The sequence below is a fragment of the Embiotoca jacksoni genome, unplaced genomic scaffold (assembly GCF_022577435.1).
Source record: "Embiotoca jacksoni isolate LCO1_2020_lvr unplaced genomic scaffold, fEmbJac1.0.p SCAF_17, whole genome shotgun sequence".
NCBI lineage: Eukaryota > Metazoa > Chordata > Actinopteri > Embiotocidae > Embiotoca > Embiotoca jacksoni.
Genome location: NW_027185307.1, coordinates 9,474,550 through 9,493,518, shown reverse-complemented (window position 1 = coordinate 9,493,518; position 18,969 = coordinate 9,474,550). Strand labels below are relative to the sequence as shown.

The following is an 18,969-nucleotide window of genomic DNA, read 5'->3' as shown; positions in this document are numbered from 1 at the left end:
AAACACTGCAGTCATATGGGTGCACTGTGTGACTGGTTATTTCCATGCCATCGATTTTCTGTGAGTCAAGTGGTTGCAGTTGGAAAAAGTTAAAAGAGGCGGACGGAGCTCAATGGTTGAGGTCAGATGGGAGATGTTATATTCAGGGACAATATGAGAGAGGCTCAGGAATCACACTGACTCACAGGTGATATACTGTGAGAGGGATAATTATATGAAGCAAAGAGAAGAGGTTTGAGCCTGGAGACCACTCTATCCTACCTCAATAACTATCAAGGTATGTTAAAATGGACCACTCGACCCCAAACAGCTCAAATGATGTCATCTTATGGGCCAATTGCAGAAGACTGGGGAGGTGCTAAATATCACTCCAGAATGGGTATTAGTAGGTAAGGCGTGATACTGTAAGGTTGTGTGATAAATTAATCATTTATCTCCTCAGGGTGTGTGAAGGTTCTTTCAACACAGTATTGTTAATCTTACAAACTAAAATGGGAAAAAATATGATGCACGTAATCAATGAAGGAAATAATTCAACTTTGGAGATAAGTGATCAGATGTCTTAGCCAAGACTTAAGTGAGCAGAGTGTAGAGTGTGCCAGTAGTACGCCAACACTGTTTCTTCAGAAACTGTTTGTCTCAAACGAGAGGGCGCTTTGCTTGGAGCAGACACAACACAGTACAAGTACAAACACAACACACATGCATCCAGTAAAACCCTCAAAAATAGAAAATGTGATTTCCTGAAGACCACCTGCCCCCACCATTTCCTCCTCCTCCTCCCTTGATTTTTCTCAAGGTCCGCTCTTCCATCCCTCTCATGCTTTGACTCTCTGTCCACTCCACCATCAGTGGAAATACTTACCAAATCAAAATTAGTTACAGACACATCCCACACACAGCTACAGGACCACTAAGACACACTTTCTACTGCAGTGCGCTCCCCTGTCTGTCACTCCCTCTGAAGTTCAGGTTTTCTCATACAGCAAAACTAAAAGATCTGATTGCGGATATTTAACCACACATTCAATTCCAGGTAGCCTTTTTATAACCAACAATGTCTGATGCAGTTTTACCATTATTTAAGGTGATTCCAAGGTTATACCCTCACATTTTCTGCCTTTTTACCTTTATATAAACCACCCTCAAGGCTTAAGCTGCCCTCACCGGCACTCTCAAATACGACCAAATGACTCATACATTATTACTATGTACCTGCTTTCATCAGTCAGATGCTGTTGAACTCTGGTTCTACTCCCTGGTGTGTTTAGGTTCGCAAGCCTTACATTATTATAGTAATCGAATGGCTTCTGAGCAATGTTAAATTGTATAGAACATATAAAAAAAACGATGAGGGTTGGGTTCTACATATTCTGAAGTCAGCAGAATTTTGTATTGAGCAAATAGAACATTATTTCAGCTGAATGTATCTTGAGTGAGAGTAGATTGCTTATCGTCTGCTCTGTTGAATTCATTGGAACCAAATAAACCATTAAAGAACACAATCAACTTTTGTGTTCTTGTTGACACTTAACTTCTCTGTAACATTTCAACAGATATTCACCAGCCATGAAAAATACATTTATTACTCTGGCAGGCCAAATTCTGATTTACATTTTCCCATTTTATAAATCACCATCCCTCATATAATTTATCTTTATCAGGTTACCTTTTAATAAATAAAATAAACCAGTATTATGTTTGGGACAGAATCCATTTTTTTTGGGTTGGATGGCGTCTATTAAGAGTACGGAGGCAGATGACTTCATATGTATTGCTACATTTAACTGTCCGGGTGTGGAGCCGTTCTTTGCAAGAGGCACACATAATCGCACACTATCTTGCACACAGTCACGTACACATACACACTTAAGTAGTTTGTCCTGCATATGATGTGAATAAACAGTTTTATCTGCGGTTTATCTGCACAAATAATTTGTGTACACTGTGTCTTTGCGTTCACTGCACAGCTAGGTGAGGACAAACGTAGCATGTGCACATTTAAGTTTCAAGCCAAGACAACATAGGAAGGGAAACGTCTTTAACCAAGCTGTTACCTTCCAGCTGCCTGCAGCCAGGTTCTGCAGAGCCCCAGCTGCACCCTCCAGGGTGTCGGGATTTGAGCATTCAGACAGCAGGGTGAGGTAGGGCTTGACGATGGTGGGGTGCCACAGCATCTGAACCCCTTTGGGGGGCTCTGCCGTGTCTGGGAAGGGGCCCACGCCGTCCCACTATGGGAGACAGAGTGGGACCAATTTTCAATAAACACAAGTTTGCTTAAAGAACCAAAAAATGTCTCATTTGTGTCACTGGTTAAAAGTTTGAAGTTTGTCTTTCATTTAATGGAGCCCGATGTCTGCGTAAACCTGCAACATTCATGAGAGCCAGACATTTGTGCATCGGTATGCTGTATATTCCTGTGTGTCTAACTGTTGTTTGAAAACAAACTCCACGCTGTACACTCTGACCTATTACAAAAAGTCTAAGAGACAGAGTAAATCATGCCCTGTCAACCTGTTATGCTGAGGAGAATAGTGATGGAGGAAAGACGTGAGAAAGCGCAGAAGACAGAAAGAAAAAAGAGATGCATCTGGGAAGTGAGTGAGACTGAGAGAATGTTTGACTCCTACTTTTGCTTTGAGCAATATACCTCAAGCTCCACACCTCCCTACTTTACCTCCATCTTTCACTACAATGGAGTCTCTTGATGTTTGAACCTTTTCGTTGAGTGACATACCCCCACTTCTTTCACGTAGGCATAAACCCACAACTATCTCTCCACCCTTTTATTTATATTTCTTTATTCTCCTTTCCCTCCTGCTTGTCATTTTCATCTTGCTCTGCTTCTCTCTCCTGTTGATTCGTTTTCTCTACCTCTCTCTCAATTTCCTTTTTCTCTTTCATTCTTGCCTCACTCCCTCTTTCCCTATTTTCTTATTCTATTTCCATCCTTCTCTCTCCAGTTCTCAGTTTTTCCTCTCCCTATCGACCTTCTCGGTTTCGCTCTGCTGCTTCCCCTCCTCCCCTTGTCTCAAGGTAAACTAGGCTAGTGTGCGTCTTCAGAGAGGTGCTGTGGAGTGTGTGAGACTGAGTGTGGATGTTTTTATCTATACATAGATTGTCTGATCATAAAAATCAAAGGCTTCTTATAGTTTAAAATATGCAGAGGCAGTACAACAAGGAGCATCAACTTATTCTATTGCCCAGAGACATTCTACATACTAAATATGAATGTATAATGTTTATTTGCGTATATACAATTCTCTAAACGATACTATTAAGTATATCAAACATTTTCAAATGTATTTGCTTCAGTACGTTGCAACCTTAAAATGTGATATTTCAAAACATGAATTCCATACTTTGTTTTAAACGTGTATGTATAAATGGTATATTTATTATATCCTTTATCTGCATGGTTAAGAATCTGAGCTGCCACATTTACTGCTGTTTAACCTCAACGCTCTGGAGAAATTAATTGGGTTGTTGAGTTGTAGCTGTCCTATTTGATATGACATAAACATAAACATTTAAGTTATATGTTAAGTCATATAGCTCGATAACAATTGAGTGCTGTCTATGCTCTGCCATCTTTTCCGTGTCTCTAGGCCAATCATATGAAGTGTTAGAGATTACGGCTTTGAAAGTCACTGTGTGTGTTCCAGTGGTCGACTCGGAGTGTTTAGGTCCAGTTCAGGCTCCCACACTGCTCCCTGGCTTTGCTATCTTGACCTTCAATAAATGATTAAGGGGACTACATTATAGTTTAAGTGTCTGTGTCTCTCTAGATAACTCTCTCCTTCTCTCAGCATCTCCCGTTGTTTCTTTTCACACCCTTTCTGTCTCTCTCTCTCTTTGAACCGGTCTACTTCTCCTCACTCATTTTTGTGTGTATACCCCTGGGTTCCCCCCAGTTCCTATTTGCCTATATCCCTCTCTGCATGTATCACTGTATCGCTAAATATGTACTAATGTTGTATTTATGTATTGGTGTATGTATTAACACTAGACACATCCTCACAGTACCGGCCATTTTGTTGAGTAGAGCCTTAAGATTTTCTCTCAATAAGACAGACAGTGCAACCAATGTGTTGCATTCGCATGCAGAGCCACTGGTCAGCAACGAATAAAACAAAGCAAAAATACAGTGTCTAGTTCGGATAGGTTCGATCCCAGCCTGGGGCTGTGCCTGTGCCTGCGTGGGTTCTCTCTGGGTACTCCAACTTCCTCCTACCATCCAAAACACATGCATGTCAGGATAATCTGTGATTCTACAAATTGCCCTAAGCGTTAATGGTCTTTGTTCCCGTCTGTGTTGGCACGGTGATATCCAGGGCATACCCTGCCTTCCCCCAAAGTGAGCTTGGGGTATAGTATAAGCTAGTTTGGTAAGGTCTCAAACATCAGTCCTGCTCAGTCAAATAGGGTCTTAAAGTCTGTATCTGATGTTTACTGCATAATCCTAACACGCTCACAACTAAGTCTAACAAGTTTACTGCAGACCGGACAACCTTTTTGACCTTCTGAGAATGTATTTGATTTGGTTGAAGACAAACTACTGTAAAAAAACCCATTTAACTTAAAAGAGCAACTAAGGAGGGGTCCCTCTTCCAGAATGGACAGACTTGAAATTTATGTTTAATGTACAGAAAAGGACCAGCGCAGATAAACAATATTGACAACTTAGATGACAAATTTATAAAAAAGACTGAAAAATAGAGAAAAAATAAAATAAAAATGAAGCTTAGGTTAAGAAGCTTCAATTCTATAAAACAGCTTCAATTATGTAAGATATGATTAAACATATTTTCTAAAAACCTGAGCCAATCCATAATAAAAGAGTCCAATGCTTTTCAATTCAGCTTGTAGAGTACTCTGTGATCTGCGATTTTCATCTCGGTTTCCATTATTTACCAAAAAGTCCTGTTGAAAGCAAGGCTGCTTCAATCACTCACTCACACCACATTTGGGCTTCATCATGAATGCTGTCTTCTTTTACTTTTTGAACCCATGTGTCTATGGCTGCCGTAAAAGTTAACAAGCTTCCCCTATGAGGTGCCCGGGCGTTCTGAATGTTTCTTCAGTTTTGGCCCCAATGAGCGTGTGCATTAAAGTCCCTCTCAGTTTTCAGCCAATAGAGAGCATGAGTGTTTGAGATTTCTGCTGGCCGAGCCGTCTGACTTCCTGTTGGGTCTTTGTACACATGAATGTACTGACATGTGCTTCCCCAATGTTACTGGACCAAATGCTTTGATTTCTGATCGTAAAGAGCCATCTAACAGGGTTTGTAATGCTCGGAAAAACATATTCACAGTTTTACAGCTGCTCTTTTTTTCCAATGACTATGTGTGGGAAAATGTATTTTTGGGCCAGTGTGCATCACGAGGTGAATGCAGAAGATACAGTAACACAGTTGGGCCACTACACCAACATTTTTGCAGAGCCCAGTGCTGCTCCTGGGGGCTGGAGATGAACACCTGCTGGATGATTCTGGACCGGTATGTTTGACACCACCATCATTTAAACATCAGGTGAGGGATGAGTGGTGCTCATCCCTGCAGTGCATTCCCACAGACTTGTGGAATCCATTACAAGAAGTGATACTATTTTAAAGCCAGCGTTAGTTTTTTTTTTTTTATTATTATTTAAGGGCATGCTTGACAAAGGCGGTACAGTGGTGCAGAGGTTTGCAGTGTCTCCTCACAGCCAGGAAGGTTCAGGGTTCCAACCTGCTGCTGCCTGTCTGTGTGGATTTGCAGATTCATTCCTATGGGTTTTGTCCAGGTGCTTTGGCTTCCTCCCAAAGTCTACAGACTTGCATGCAAGGTTGATTAGTGATTCTATATTCACTGTAGGTTCAATAAGAGTGTGAATTGTTGTCTTTCAGTGTTAGCCCTGTGATGGACTGGCGACCTGTCCAGGATGAATCCCCCCTTTTTCCCAATGTGACCCTTCATAGAAAAAAACAGGTATATATGATGGATGGACGGAATGACTGTAACACACATTTTTCATTCAGCGTGTCAACTTCATTCATCTCCATTATTCTCCAGCTCTATCATCTCCTATTATCTTTGTCCTTACCTGGTCAGCGCCCTTCTTTTTCTTCTTCTTCTTGCCCCAGCAGCCGGAGCTCTCTCCCTCGCGGCCGTTGGCGTCACAAAGCAGGCCATCCAGCTCCTCCAACCCCCCCTGCTGGCCGTGGGACGTCTCAGCAGCCAGTCGGTATGACAGGTTCCTCAAGATGCATACACAGTTCTCTACAGTCTGGAGAAGTGGGAGGAAGAGAGAAAGGGGAGAAGGAAGATAAGATCACAAAAGAGAGATATAAATGAAAAAAAAAAATTCGATCGGAGTTGAAATGGGAAATTTGGGTTTGATGCCATCTAAAGAAACATCTCGCTTGAAAACACAGGACAAGCTCAAAGTCAAAGCATGCTAATAAAAACCACCCACTCTCACACTTTTACACTATCAGCACTGTGCTCCCACCCATAAGCCAGACAGATGGAGAGAGTGAGAGAGAGAAAGGGAAGCACAACAATCATCTCAGGTAATAGGCTTCTATATTTTGTTAGCTCACACTTTGAACGGAGATAAGAAGAAACTCAGGTAAATGAGGAAAAATGACAAACCCAATATATTGAACCACACCCCATTAAACATGAGTATACAAGTGTCTGAACAAGAGCAAACCATGTCCTACAGTGTTGTCTATTCTTAGGTGTGTATTTCGACTGACTGTGTGTATTTGCATGTGTGTATCCCTGAAAAAGGGGGAGACTTTGAGTCAACACAGTAGAAATTAACAAAGACAAATCATCAATCTTCTCTCAGTCTGACCGTCGGTTTACACAAAAACAACTAAGGAGAGTAATTGAACAGACTCAAGAGATGCAACAAACAAAACAATGTCTCACTCCAGCGAGCGGCAGTCATGTCTGAAATTCTATTCACTTGCTATTATAGAATGATGTAGTTACAATATATTTACAATTAACTGTGACATTTGGTATGTCGATCTGTTATTTTGCATTGATTCAGGACCCTTTTATTTCTGGCTGCGTGGTTCAGAGTATAAAAGAAGACTGCTGGATCTTGGTTTTTAATGATTACGTGGTACATCTGTTCAGCAGCAAGGAAAGGTGAGAGGTCGGAGTCCGTTACAGACCGGCAGCCCCACACCTGGGTGGGATTCAAGGATGTCTCAGGGACACAGAAATTCCACTCTTAAAACGGTAAAAGGACGAAACAAATTAATACAAGACCGCAGCCATTTCTGTTGTTAGCTCGTCTGTATGACCTTGTGCTTCTCTTCAACAGTCTGGGCTTTTAGAGTCCACGCACTCCTCTGGGACAAAGCACTACATACATTAATGGTCTGACAGTAAACTGCTTCCTGCAGTAACAGCTGTACTTAACACAAGCTGTCAAAGATCAATATCATATAATCTATGAAATGTTAACATTATGTAGGTTACGTATGTAGAATCGAGTCTTGCACCATCAATTTTAACTTCTGTATGGGTTAACTTTATTGACTCATGTCTGTGTGCCATTATATCCTGGGAAACCTATTTACAGTAAATGTTCCTACAACTGACTTGCATCTGTACACTTCCTTACAGTAATCTGGAGATTATGTTAAAGTTCCGGCTATCAAAATTGTCACATTACATATAGTGACTCCAGATCTATTGCATTTCTGTCTGGATTTGTGAACACTAAAGGAGTAAAGGGAAGAGATGAGAGTCACAAAGTACGACATACAGAACTATTTACGGGCACATGAACTGGTAGGTAATCAGTTATCTGCTAATTTAACAACTTCAGCTTGAGTTTCTTGACAATTTCTGCTCTTGTTTTAGAAGAATAATTTATTTTTAAATAATCAGCACAAAATATTGGTGCAGTGGCGCTATTATATATTACTATTAGATCTTTTTGTAGTAAATATTTCCAATGATTGACCAGATGAACAGTGTGAGGAGAAGATACTCTGGGAAAAGCAGGTGAGAAAAAAAGAAAAGGAGAAGGCAGACAGAGTACAAAATGAGCACATGGCTAATGTGAATCGCTATTGTAACGGCTATCACTCGGTGGTTCGTCTGCCAATCAATCTTTGTTACTAGGGCGACAACAGTCCTCCTCTAGTGACTGCAGTCAAACAGTGGAGAGGGGCGGGCGTTTAAACAGTGATTAAGGATGGCCATTTAGCAAGGCTGGGAGACACGGAGACCTTGAGAAGTCAGCCATCCACAACACTTGTTTATGTAGTATCGACTGGCCCACATGCACACACACATATACACTGCAAACCTCACACAGAAAAATGGCAAAAAGGTAATGTAAACCAACTCAACTTTGAGTACTGGTGGTGTGAAATTGTCAGCAAGACATGTTGCAATACATTGGAGTTTTAATTTGCCCTAAATAACGTGTTAATGAACTGAACACTCTTTGAAAACTAAAATGTCTCATCCTAGTGGCTGCTGGTGGTAAAGGAGGTGCTAAAAAGATTTCTCCAGTTTGTCTGTGACTAAAAAAGGGTGTGGGACACCTTTCTGTCCTGCAGTCCAACTTCATGATTTAATTTGAAAATACACATTCAATGTAGATGTTCAGAGTCACACACGCACACACCTTGCTGTCGATCTCATTACTTCCCAGAGAGGTCTGGATAACGTAGAGCAGAGCATCTGTCAGGCCGTCACACTCCCTCATCCTCCGTCTCGCCTCCTCACCTGCTGAGCTTACATTCCTGCAACACATACACAAAATATTGGTTGGGGAGTGTGCATGTCTTTGCCAAATGGAGAGAATACAACAAATCGGAAAAGAAAGAAAGCTGGTTGAGGAGGTAAGATAAGACAAGAAGACAGAAAAAAAGAGAGCTGGTAATAAGTGGTGTAGAGAGACAGAGGGAGAGAGAAAGTGTGAAAGAGATACCAGGGAACCTGGCAGCTCTCCCTAAACTAAACAATTGAAAAGGGAGCATTAAAATTCTGGATACATCTCAATATATGCCCTGAAGGCTCACTTCAATTTAAGGCACTTAACTTGAGTCAAAAAAAAAAAAGGAAAGGGGAAAAGCTGCTTTAGTCAGACAGTTGGTGCCTGAACTTCACAGCCAACACTGACGTCAATGCTGTTTTGATAATTTGACAATATTGTTCCATTTATTATTAGCAGCTTTGCCAATATGATGCAGAAAAATAATTAATTGAATTTTGATTGAACTGGAGGTACAGGTGGGTGGTGTTGGGCTGGATTTGTTTGGGTTTCGCCATGGAGCTGCCTGTGAGACAGATACACTCAGTACCAGACAATGATTCATTTGTCTCTATCAATGAAATAAATATAAATCTGAGGTGTGTGGCATGGGCTAGAATGAATATCATATTTCATTTACAAATCATATTCCAGTCTATACTGAGTACTCCAGAAGAAATAGCACAGACAAAACTAACAATACTTTATAATACATGTTTATTCATGTAGAATTACACCAGGTTTACTGATGCTGTATGCAAATGACACAATAATTCAGAGACAGACACAGGTGAATATTTGTGTGACTTCAAAAGTGAAATGATTTAAGGTCTCTCGACAATATACATTGACCACGGCATTACAATAACTGCACTGCAGCGGGTGACTGCAGTGCAGCTGGACAAATTCTGATTTATAATTTATGGAAATTCATTGCCAATATACTTTACATTCCTAACACACTGACACAAACTGGAAATAGTTATAATGTTTAACACTACTGAATGAATACAAAATCATAATGATACTATAAATGAAATATAAAAGTAGGCAAGCATATTTTTAAGTGATTTAACAACTTGAAAGGGAGCCATGCCAGATATAGACAGTCATTTTGATATGTTTTACACACTTTACAAAACAACAGGCAGGTTTGTACTCACACCAAATGCAAACTTTACACACAACTTTTTTCTTTGAAATTAAGAAAATTCATTGTTCAAAAAGAAAGCTTCATATACTCTTTCAGTGAATCTGCTCCTCATAAATAGCATTCACCTAAATACAAATGCAAGAACTGTGTCTAAATGAATATTCAAGTCTGTCTGTTTGTGCACCATGTTGTAGTCAGCCTTTAGAGAAATCAATGTTTGAGCCATGACAAGCATAGTGTAGCATGTCTATCTGTGTAAGCACCCAGGGGACAAATATGGAGTCCTAAAACCTCATTATCACAACCCTTCAATGTATTTCCTCAGCATAGTCGGATTGAGCAGAATCAATTCTTGTCAGTTCAGCTGAACAGTGCCAATGGAAGGGGACAGTGTTGTCCTTTAAAAATTAAACTGAATAGACAGTACAAAGTACTGAAGTGCATGTGTCTTTAGACGTTTTGAGGGTATTTACTACAATACGTCCTCTGGCGACCATATTGGAGGGCTACAAATTAGTACGATCATGAACAGCTGATTTTTTATTTTTTATTCTCACAATTAAACTGTCTCAGTACTCATGTCTGAGAATGCTTTCAATTTATCACTGACGGATCCATTCTGAATGCATGTAACGTCTACCACTACAGTATAATGGCTACAACTAGGGATGCCTAGATCCAAGTTATCAGTCCCAATAGGGCTTTCAGTATTAGCCAGTACTGGTCCGATCCCAGTGTTTAATTAATAAGCTGTGTGCCTCACTATGTGGAAGAGACCAGGATCATTCTTTTACGTGTAAGGCAACACCGGGCTCAACTTCTGAGCACAATATACCTACAAAGAGCTAAAACTTTGTGGTTAGCTCCCTCCACTTGTAACTTCATTACTAGAAACAAAATGACAGGTCTTCCTGTATGCTACCGACACAGGGCAGTGTGCACTTATTGATGTAAACATATAATTGAGTTGCATAGATTGGCCCCATAGTCACTGTACCCCATCCAGCATTTTGAGTCAATATTGGTCTAGTATCAGTTTTAGATTGGTGCATGTTTGCAAAAAGTCATCATGCCATTACATTATGGCCAAACCCGCAACACAACTGTGTGATTATATAGTCACACCTTTTTTTCTCTATATCTCCCAATTCATTGGCTGGTTGTTACAACCTTTATTTGAGGACAACACTGCAACGAACTTTCAGTATGCTGCCTTACTGATAAAGGTACAGTATGTTTCTGTAGGCAGCAGACAAAACAGAGTAAGGAATCAAAGGGATGAACAAACCGATTGTTAAAGTTGAGTATCCATGTTTAAATATCATCATTTAAAGGTGAAATGTCAGAAAACAGATGAGACAGACAATTGTGGTGTGCACAGGGAGACAATGTGGTGGCATGAATGAATAAGTTCATCCATCACATTGAAATAATGAAGAGATCACAGCTGTTTCAACAGTCTATGAGATGAGGTCATTCATAAATTGTACTGATGACAAAGAGAGAAAAGAGAGAAAGGAGAAGACACAAGAACTCAATTAAAACTTCTCGTTCACGGCTCCCCGCTTTCAAGAGAAGGTCAAGTCATTTTCACCCGCTTTGAATGCTAATGGGCAAACAAGCACATGATGGAAACGCTGCTTAGCAGAGACACAATTCTTTGTCGAGTCGATATAAAATAACAGAACAGTGAAAACACTTCACCTTGACTAATGTTTAAGCACCAAAGACGGGTGGTGGAGGGGTGAGAAATAGAGGGGGTGAATTATTTACTGCTTTAACGCTCAGCCTTGAATATGCTGACTTCTACTGAGATTTCCATCAAGTTTTTTTTTCATCAAATGTCTCATCACGGGTTGAGGAGAAGGTACTTAACTATGCCATATAAATGTTTAACAGAGAACTTTCAGAGAATTGTGATGTTTGCTTGCAAAGCAATATATACTATAAGACAGAGGAAGTGCCTGAAAGTTAAACTTTGACTAAACACATGGAAAATACACAACAGACAAAAATATCAGATGCAGTGATGAATCCTGTGTATGTTTGGCAAAAAGCATTTTTATTGGTGGACCAAAACTCTGCTTGCTCCTGTTTCTCTATTCAAAATCTTCTCTCCTGACAAATATCTCACAGACAAAGTTTTAACTAAAGTATGGGGTAATTCTTATCTTTCTCTTTCTGGAGATAAAGATAAGACATAGTTGCGGTAGTTTGAGAAGAAGCTTTCATTATATAGCTGACTAGACAGACCATGTCATGCAAGCTCAGTTTTGCTAAGATTGCGATAAAAGTCCAGACAGAACTACTCAAAAGTGTTTTATTTAAATCTCAGACCAGGTCTTTCAGAAGCAGAATTCTACAACCGCGAGTCCTTTTTCTTTCTCAAATTTTCATCTAAATGCAATAAAAAAACAAAAAAAGTTCCAGGATAAAAGGAATGTGTTTTTTCAAGATTTAAGATTCAAAACACTGACCAATGACGGCCTAAGTTGCTCTTCCGACGAAACCAAAACACGATTGAACCTATTAGCTTTGGTAAACTTGAAATAAATCTGTATACTTCTTTTCAAGCTCCAAGACGACTATGAGAAGCCACACGGCGTATAGGTAAGTTAAGTAAAGCTGTACTACTGTCAATATCATGTCACTAATTTCAAGGTTGCTGTCCTCTTTAATTTCTGAATAATAAAAATTATTTACTGACAAAGCATGCAAATACATGTGAAATTAAAATTATTTCGATGGTCTTTTACTATGTCCCATCAATAACTACACTGGTTACGTGTTATACACTGTTTAATAGCTTGTGTCTGTCTGCTGCATAAGGGCCTGTGGACTGTGGAACTTCCCCGTAGACTGCGAATGAATGATGCCATGCGTTTGTGTATAACGGCCTGTATTTGTGTGGTGTCTGTGCACATGCGCTTGTTAGTATAGTGGGTTCTGCAATGAAGCAAAGACATATCGTGCCTTTCTGCAACACACCTTTCCTTCTGTGCCAGTTACCAACACACACAGTGAGTCCAGGATTTCTTATGCAGAAAAAATGCCTGCTAAAGATTTGTTTTCCAGGTGTAATGTGTCCTCAGGCATTCTCACGTCTCGCTGTGTTGCATTACGGAATATTTAGATAAAGCAGGCTTTGTTTTAGTCAGCTTCCTCCCTCACATAAGGGATTCATAGACCCTGATAACATAATCTATGCATACGGCTATCGCTCAGAAAGAGAGAGAGACAGAACATCTGATGGCATATTTCATAAGAAGATGGAGGATGAGTATGGAAGATGACATATCTTTAAGCAGTGTCTATGTGTGAACTCTAAAAACGCTTTGCTGAGAGAGGGCACAAGAGAGTTTTCAATTACTTTGTGTGTGTGTGTGTGTGTGTGTGTGGGGTGGGGGGGGCATGAATGACGGTGTCTGTGAATCTCCTTAAATTTAACTGGTAATGTCTACATTTAACGAGTCCATTACGGGCTTACACTTCATCCTATCTGATGTCACTCCTCATTAATTCAGTCCAACTCATTAGCTTGCATCGTTAAATAATTACCCACTGAGCAAAAAGACACAGAACTTGATTAAGCATCCCATTCAGAAGTTAATAGTTGTTATTTTAGCTGCAGTGAAGTAACAGGGACCTGCCATTGGTGCCAGTGCTATAGAGCAAACCATTCCCACCCACGGTAGCTGATAATGATTAGAACAAATCATTGTGTACTAGTTATAGTATTGGTAACTTTTCCATTAAGTGTTAGTATTTAGTCATTTCCGTCTTCCGATTGTAATAAATAACTTTTGGCTTATTCTCATGGGGAATTGAGGGAGGAATTGTGGAGAGAAATGTGGCAGTGTTAGAGCACGAGCCCCCTTCCTGAAAAGACAAATTCAAAACAAATTCAGAAACAATAAATATTTGAGCGCTGCTAGGCCAAAATCATTAAAGGTAAAAAAGGCAAAGAGATGTCTGTGCAAACATTAGGTTATTACACTAGTATTATCTTAGTATTACAACCTAACACCTCAACCAACCATAAACTAATGTCCCTAGTTTGACACCGGCTGTAAATTATTGTTGTGCCCCGCTCCCTTGCTTCCTATTTTCTCTGTACTGCCTAGTAAAGGCATGAGAAAAAAGAAAACATCTTTTAAGCTAATGGAATGAGCCAACAGTAGAAGCTCTGCAAAAGATTAAACATGGGAGCTGCCCAGAACAATCACAGCCTTTTTGCTTTGGCCACTGCTTTCCTGAAATCAAGTTATGTACAAGCACTATGTTTAAGGGCTACCATGCAGCACCTCCCACCTTATTCATCCAATTATCATCCAGTCTAGCAACCTGTCAACATTTTTATCTTCAAAACATTTGCCATGACAAACTAGCTTTTTTGCACCAAATTCAAAAATAGAATATGGCAATGTTTATTTTTTTTTTTATAATTGTATACACCTAACAGCCTCGTCTCACAAGAAAGGAGAGACAGCAAGATCCCAAATTGGTAGGTGGTATGTCACTTCGGAAAAAGTGGTACGTACCGTTGCCTAGTGGTATGGCACCTCGACTTTTGTTATGCCCCGCCTTCTCTAAAGTGCCATGTACCGATTTCTGGTGGTATACCAACTCCTTCAGGTGTATGCACCTATCCCTGGACGCATGCTGCGCCTTTGCCACTGGTACAAACCGTCTGTTGATGTCATTTACCATATTAAAGTGGTAGGCCATACCATAGACATACATACAGGGCCGTACAGTCTATTGCTACGCCACGTTAGCCTGGCTAATGCCACGAGCAAACATTTTGTACCGGTGGCACAGGAGCATCCTGCCTCCAGGGATAGGTGCATACCCCTGAAGGAGTTGGTATACCACCAGAAATTGGTACATGGCACCTTAGAGGAGCTGGGGCATACCAAAAGTCAAAGTGCCATACCACTAGGAAATGGTACGTACTGCTTATTTTCTGAAAAGTAACATCCACACATAAGGTAGAAAAGGTCACTAACAGGCTTCCTGAAACCTGCAGAGACTGGCTTGGCAGACATTAAACTATTGCATATTTGGACGTGTTCTTCACCAATTACACTGTTAAAAAGATCCTAGAAAGGTTATACATTTTTCCTTTGACATTGATTTTCCTTTCCAGTGTGCAACTTTGTACTGCAGGAAATGAGCTGGGAGTCACTGAACAAATAACACATTACTATTGATCAATTTCTACAGTTTTTGTTGTTTCTAAGATCTGTGCAACAGACATAGGAAAGACAAGAGTGAATCTCAGACAGATGTTACAGATGTTACTCAAGGAACAAATGACGACTGAGTGACTTTGTCTCAAACAGCTGGTGTGTGGTGGCTCTGCACAATTGGCTGACCGTGCGTGTGTGTGTGTGTGTGTGTGTGTGTGTGTGTGTGTGTGTGTGAGAATGAGGCCACATGCAGCCGAGGGTCATTACCAGGTGGCACGCACATGCATACAAAACCTATTAATACTAATGAAATAAATATGGAAACAAACTCCATCATGACATCACAATTAATTATTGATTCATCCATAAACTAATCCTACTGTGCACGCACGCACGCACACACACACACACACACACACACACACACACACACACACACACACACACACACACACACACACACACACACACACACACACACACACACACATATCTTTGGGTATCTGAAAGCTGATAGTGTTTATGAGTGTGAGATCCTGATAAGTACAGAAACACACTCACACACATTCAAACAGTGTGCACAGCTCTAAGGCAGCATGTAGTTTTTTCTCTCTCGCTTGGCTACAAACCAACAACCTGCAGGGAGTTAAACAGCCTCTGAACGGAGGATATGGAAACCCCTCAACAGAGGACCTTGTGTCTGGCCTGATAGCACTTTACCAAACCCTGAGATAGTGCAGGAGTTGTGAAGGGATTTCTGGCATAGTGGACAAACCAAGTGATTACAACTTCCATATTTTCTGTGACACACACTAATCCCAAAAAGCATGTTTGCCATACACAATCACTGAAAAAGGAGTGGATGTAAAATTGTGAATACAAGGGCTGTGCGCTTATTATTCATCCCATTCAGAAGTGGAAGTCAAATAAAAGCATGTACGCAGCCATCTCGACTGTAAAAAGACAGTACCAGGTCTGCATTATGTAGTATGGGCCCCAAAACATGGAAGAAACATGATGCTTTTCAGAGTATGTGGCAATTGAAAAGTTTTCATAGGAATCAATGGGACACAAGCAGCAACCAACAGTGTCGTCACCCATTAGTTTGTGGCCATTATGAAATCTTGAGTTCGGATATTGGTCGTTGCCATCTTTGGAGTGGTTTGGAGCCAGAAGTGACCGTATTTGGACAAGCTGGGGGGAGAGAGCGGTGGATCTGACTCAATCTGATTTGAAAGCCGATGCTACTACGTCCCGCCAACCGATAGCCGTAACCTGACTACACCACAGGCCTGTCAATCAAACAGACATGCCCCAAAAAGACGGCTCTTTGAGGCTTATTTTCAAATTAATGACCTGATTATTTTCAGTTTGACTGCCAGAAATAAAATAAAAATAAAATAAAAGCGACTTTAGCTAACAACATCAAAATGATTAGTGGAAAAAATGTATTGGCATCGTATTTCATGAAAGAAGTTGAACCTCTGGTGTCCCTTGATGGTATTGCAGCATAAGCGTTTCTGCATCGGCCTCATTTTTCAGACTTGGAAGTTAAACCCACTTTTATGTAGAGTCTATGATGGTTGCGCCATCTTTGAATGTGGTATCCATTTCTCCGTAATATATCCATGCACTGTTCATGTGTATGTGTGCATGGTCATACATGTGAATAGGAAGGGGGCCCACAACTTGATTAGGACAACATATGGGTCCATCAGCACCATTAGCTCCTTGGCCCACATTTGAGATATGCACACATTCACACACTAACACACCCAAAATGGAAACACCTGATGCCCTGACACCAGATCATCTCCATTATCAGCAACTCCCCCTTGCCAGCTGTGATTTCAGAGACTGATTCAGTTTAGCGCCTTTGCTTTCCACTGGGCACAAATGTGTGAGCTCGCATACTCAGACTTATACAGACATATATATATATATATATATATATAGACACACACATATACAAGCTCACAAACAGTACATGTAAGCTCAAACACAGCCACACAAGCACACAGCGGAGGGATAATGAGAGAGGTGAGAGGTCTGAAATTGAGCCGAGGTACACTGGGACCTGAACATTGTGATCTTGTGTCACTTAAACCCATAGGAAAGTTAGTGAGATAGAAAACAACCCCGGAGAGCAGCAGAAAGACCTTCATTACTTGGTTAGCATCTCCTCCTCATTGTTCACCATTTCTATGTCCTCTCTCTTCTAATCTTTCCCACTTCTTCACTTCTGCTTGCCCATCCTCCTTCTCCTTTAGCAGCATTTACAATTTGATCTGTAACTTCACAGCACAGAAGAGTGCAGTGGCAGCATCATTTATCTTCCCCTGCATCTTTAGGTGCCTACAAACACATGCACTAAAGTCCTATAAACACTTTAGTGAGTCAGGAAAAAATGTAATTGACAAAAAAAAGCTGGAAATCTACAGATGTCACAAGAACAACCTGATGACCTAGTTTTAAAAGTTGAAGGCAATACATCTTTATTTGAGATGAACAAACAACTAAAAGAACACAAAGAATCACAAATGATCTGATTCCTATACTGAACAAATCTTAGCAAAAATCTACACAGATATATTTCTGTGTACTGTTAGTACACTGCTAGTTATACAGATGGTAAGATGATGATGTTATATCAAGAATTGTATGGTTGTCTGAGATATCTGCAAGAATTGAAAAATGACCTTCAAAAAATATCAGCAGCAATGTACATCCATGGACACTCTCTGTGATGCAGACTGGAACCCTAAAAGGGATTCAATAGGATTTGTTACTTATGATTTGGATGAACTACATTCACCTCTCTTCTGGTGTCATGATTTAAACACAACAAACAATAAGGCACTGCTGTTCACCAAATTTATAGTGCTGTAGGTAAACAGCATGAGATGTAATGAAGAAGCCTTCCAGCTCATTTAGCATTAAAAAACATCCAAAGAAACTTCAATTATTGTGTTTATTTTAGATGTTTACAAATTGTAGCTCCCAGGATACACAGCCCATTTAAGATACAAAACTCATTATCTGTGGTGCACAAGACACTAGATCTTGTATCTGCAAATTACCTACAATTTTTGTTCAGTGCATTTAATAATGGTGCTCTTTTTTTTTACATATACTCCGTTGATATTGCAGTTGAAGCAACCATGCTATAAATACCTACAATTTTTGTAGTCATCACCATCCACAAAAAGGTGGACAAACTATTTTCTACAGCTAACAATACAATGCAGTTCAAATGCAAATATATTTATGCAAAACAGCCTAAAAAATACCACATATTCATATCAGCTCTGCTCTGACTCAAACCTCCCAAATAATTTCACAATAGTCTTCCCCAGCGTAATATTCATTGCAGACACAACACTATTAGTGGACTGAATTAGATTTGTTCAGGTGTTTGTGATATTGTGTATAATCATCTTGTCCTGCAGGCCCCCATAGCAGAATGCTGATGACAAAAGGCAGAGTGCTACATAACGAAAAAACTAGACTGTAATTTACCTGCCAAATGTTTATTTATGCTACACTGTCCGCAATGCCCCCGACACTACGACTGTAACTCAAATTTAGAACAGAAATCAAAGATGGTGTGCTTCGCAATAGCTCCAGAGAAGTAAAAAGGTAGTAAACCAAACATAAAGAGGTGTACAAGAGAAAAGAGCTTTGGTGCTATTTTGTCTGGACGCCAACAGTGGGGCCAGCCCTTTAATCATAATGTCTGTCCCTCAGTGAGTGAGTGAGTGAGTGAGTGAGTGAGGTTACATTAAAAAGGCCTGTAGCATTTCATACACGGTCCTACCATATACTAGGTTTTGACCTTGTCTTGTTTATCTG

General features: G+C 40.3%; 1 protein-coding gene across 5 annotated transcripts in view; it reads right to left on the bottom strand.

Moving 5' to 3' along the window:
- ctnnd2a (catenin (cadherin-associated protein), delta 2a) overlaps positions 1–18,969 on the bottom strand; it is a 234,914-nt gene that overhangs the window by 34,354 nt on the left and 181,591 nt on the right. For all 5 annotated transcript variants that reach the window (XM_069151523.1, XM_069151526.1, XM_069151525.1 and 2 more), the window contains exons 16-18: positions 8,644–8,761; positions 6,085–6,267; positions 2,058–2,231 (exon numbers count right to left, since the gene is read on the bottom strand). In XM_069151523.1, coding sequence (XP_069007624.1) covers positions 2,058–2,231; positions 6,085–6,267; positions 8,644–8,761 — 475 coding nt within the window. The remainder of the gene's footprint in view (positions 1–2,057; positions 2,232–6,084; positions 6,268–8,643; positions 8,762–18,969) is intronic.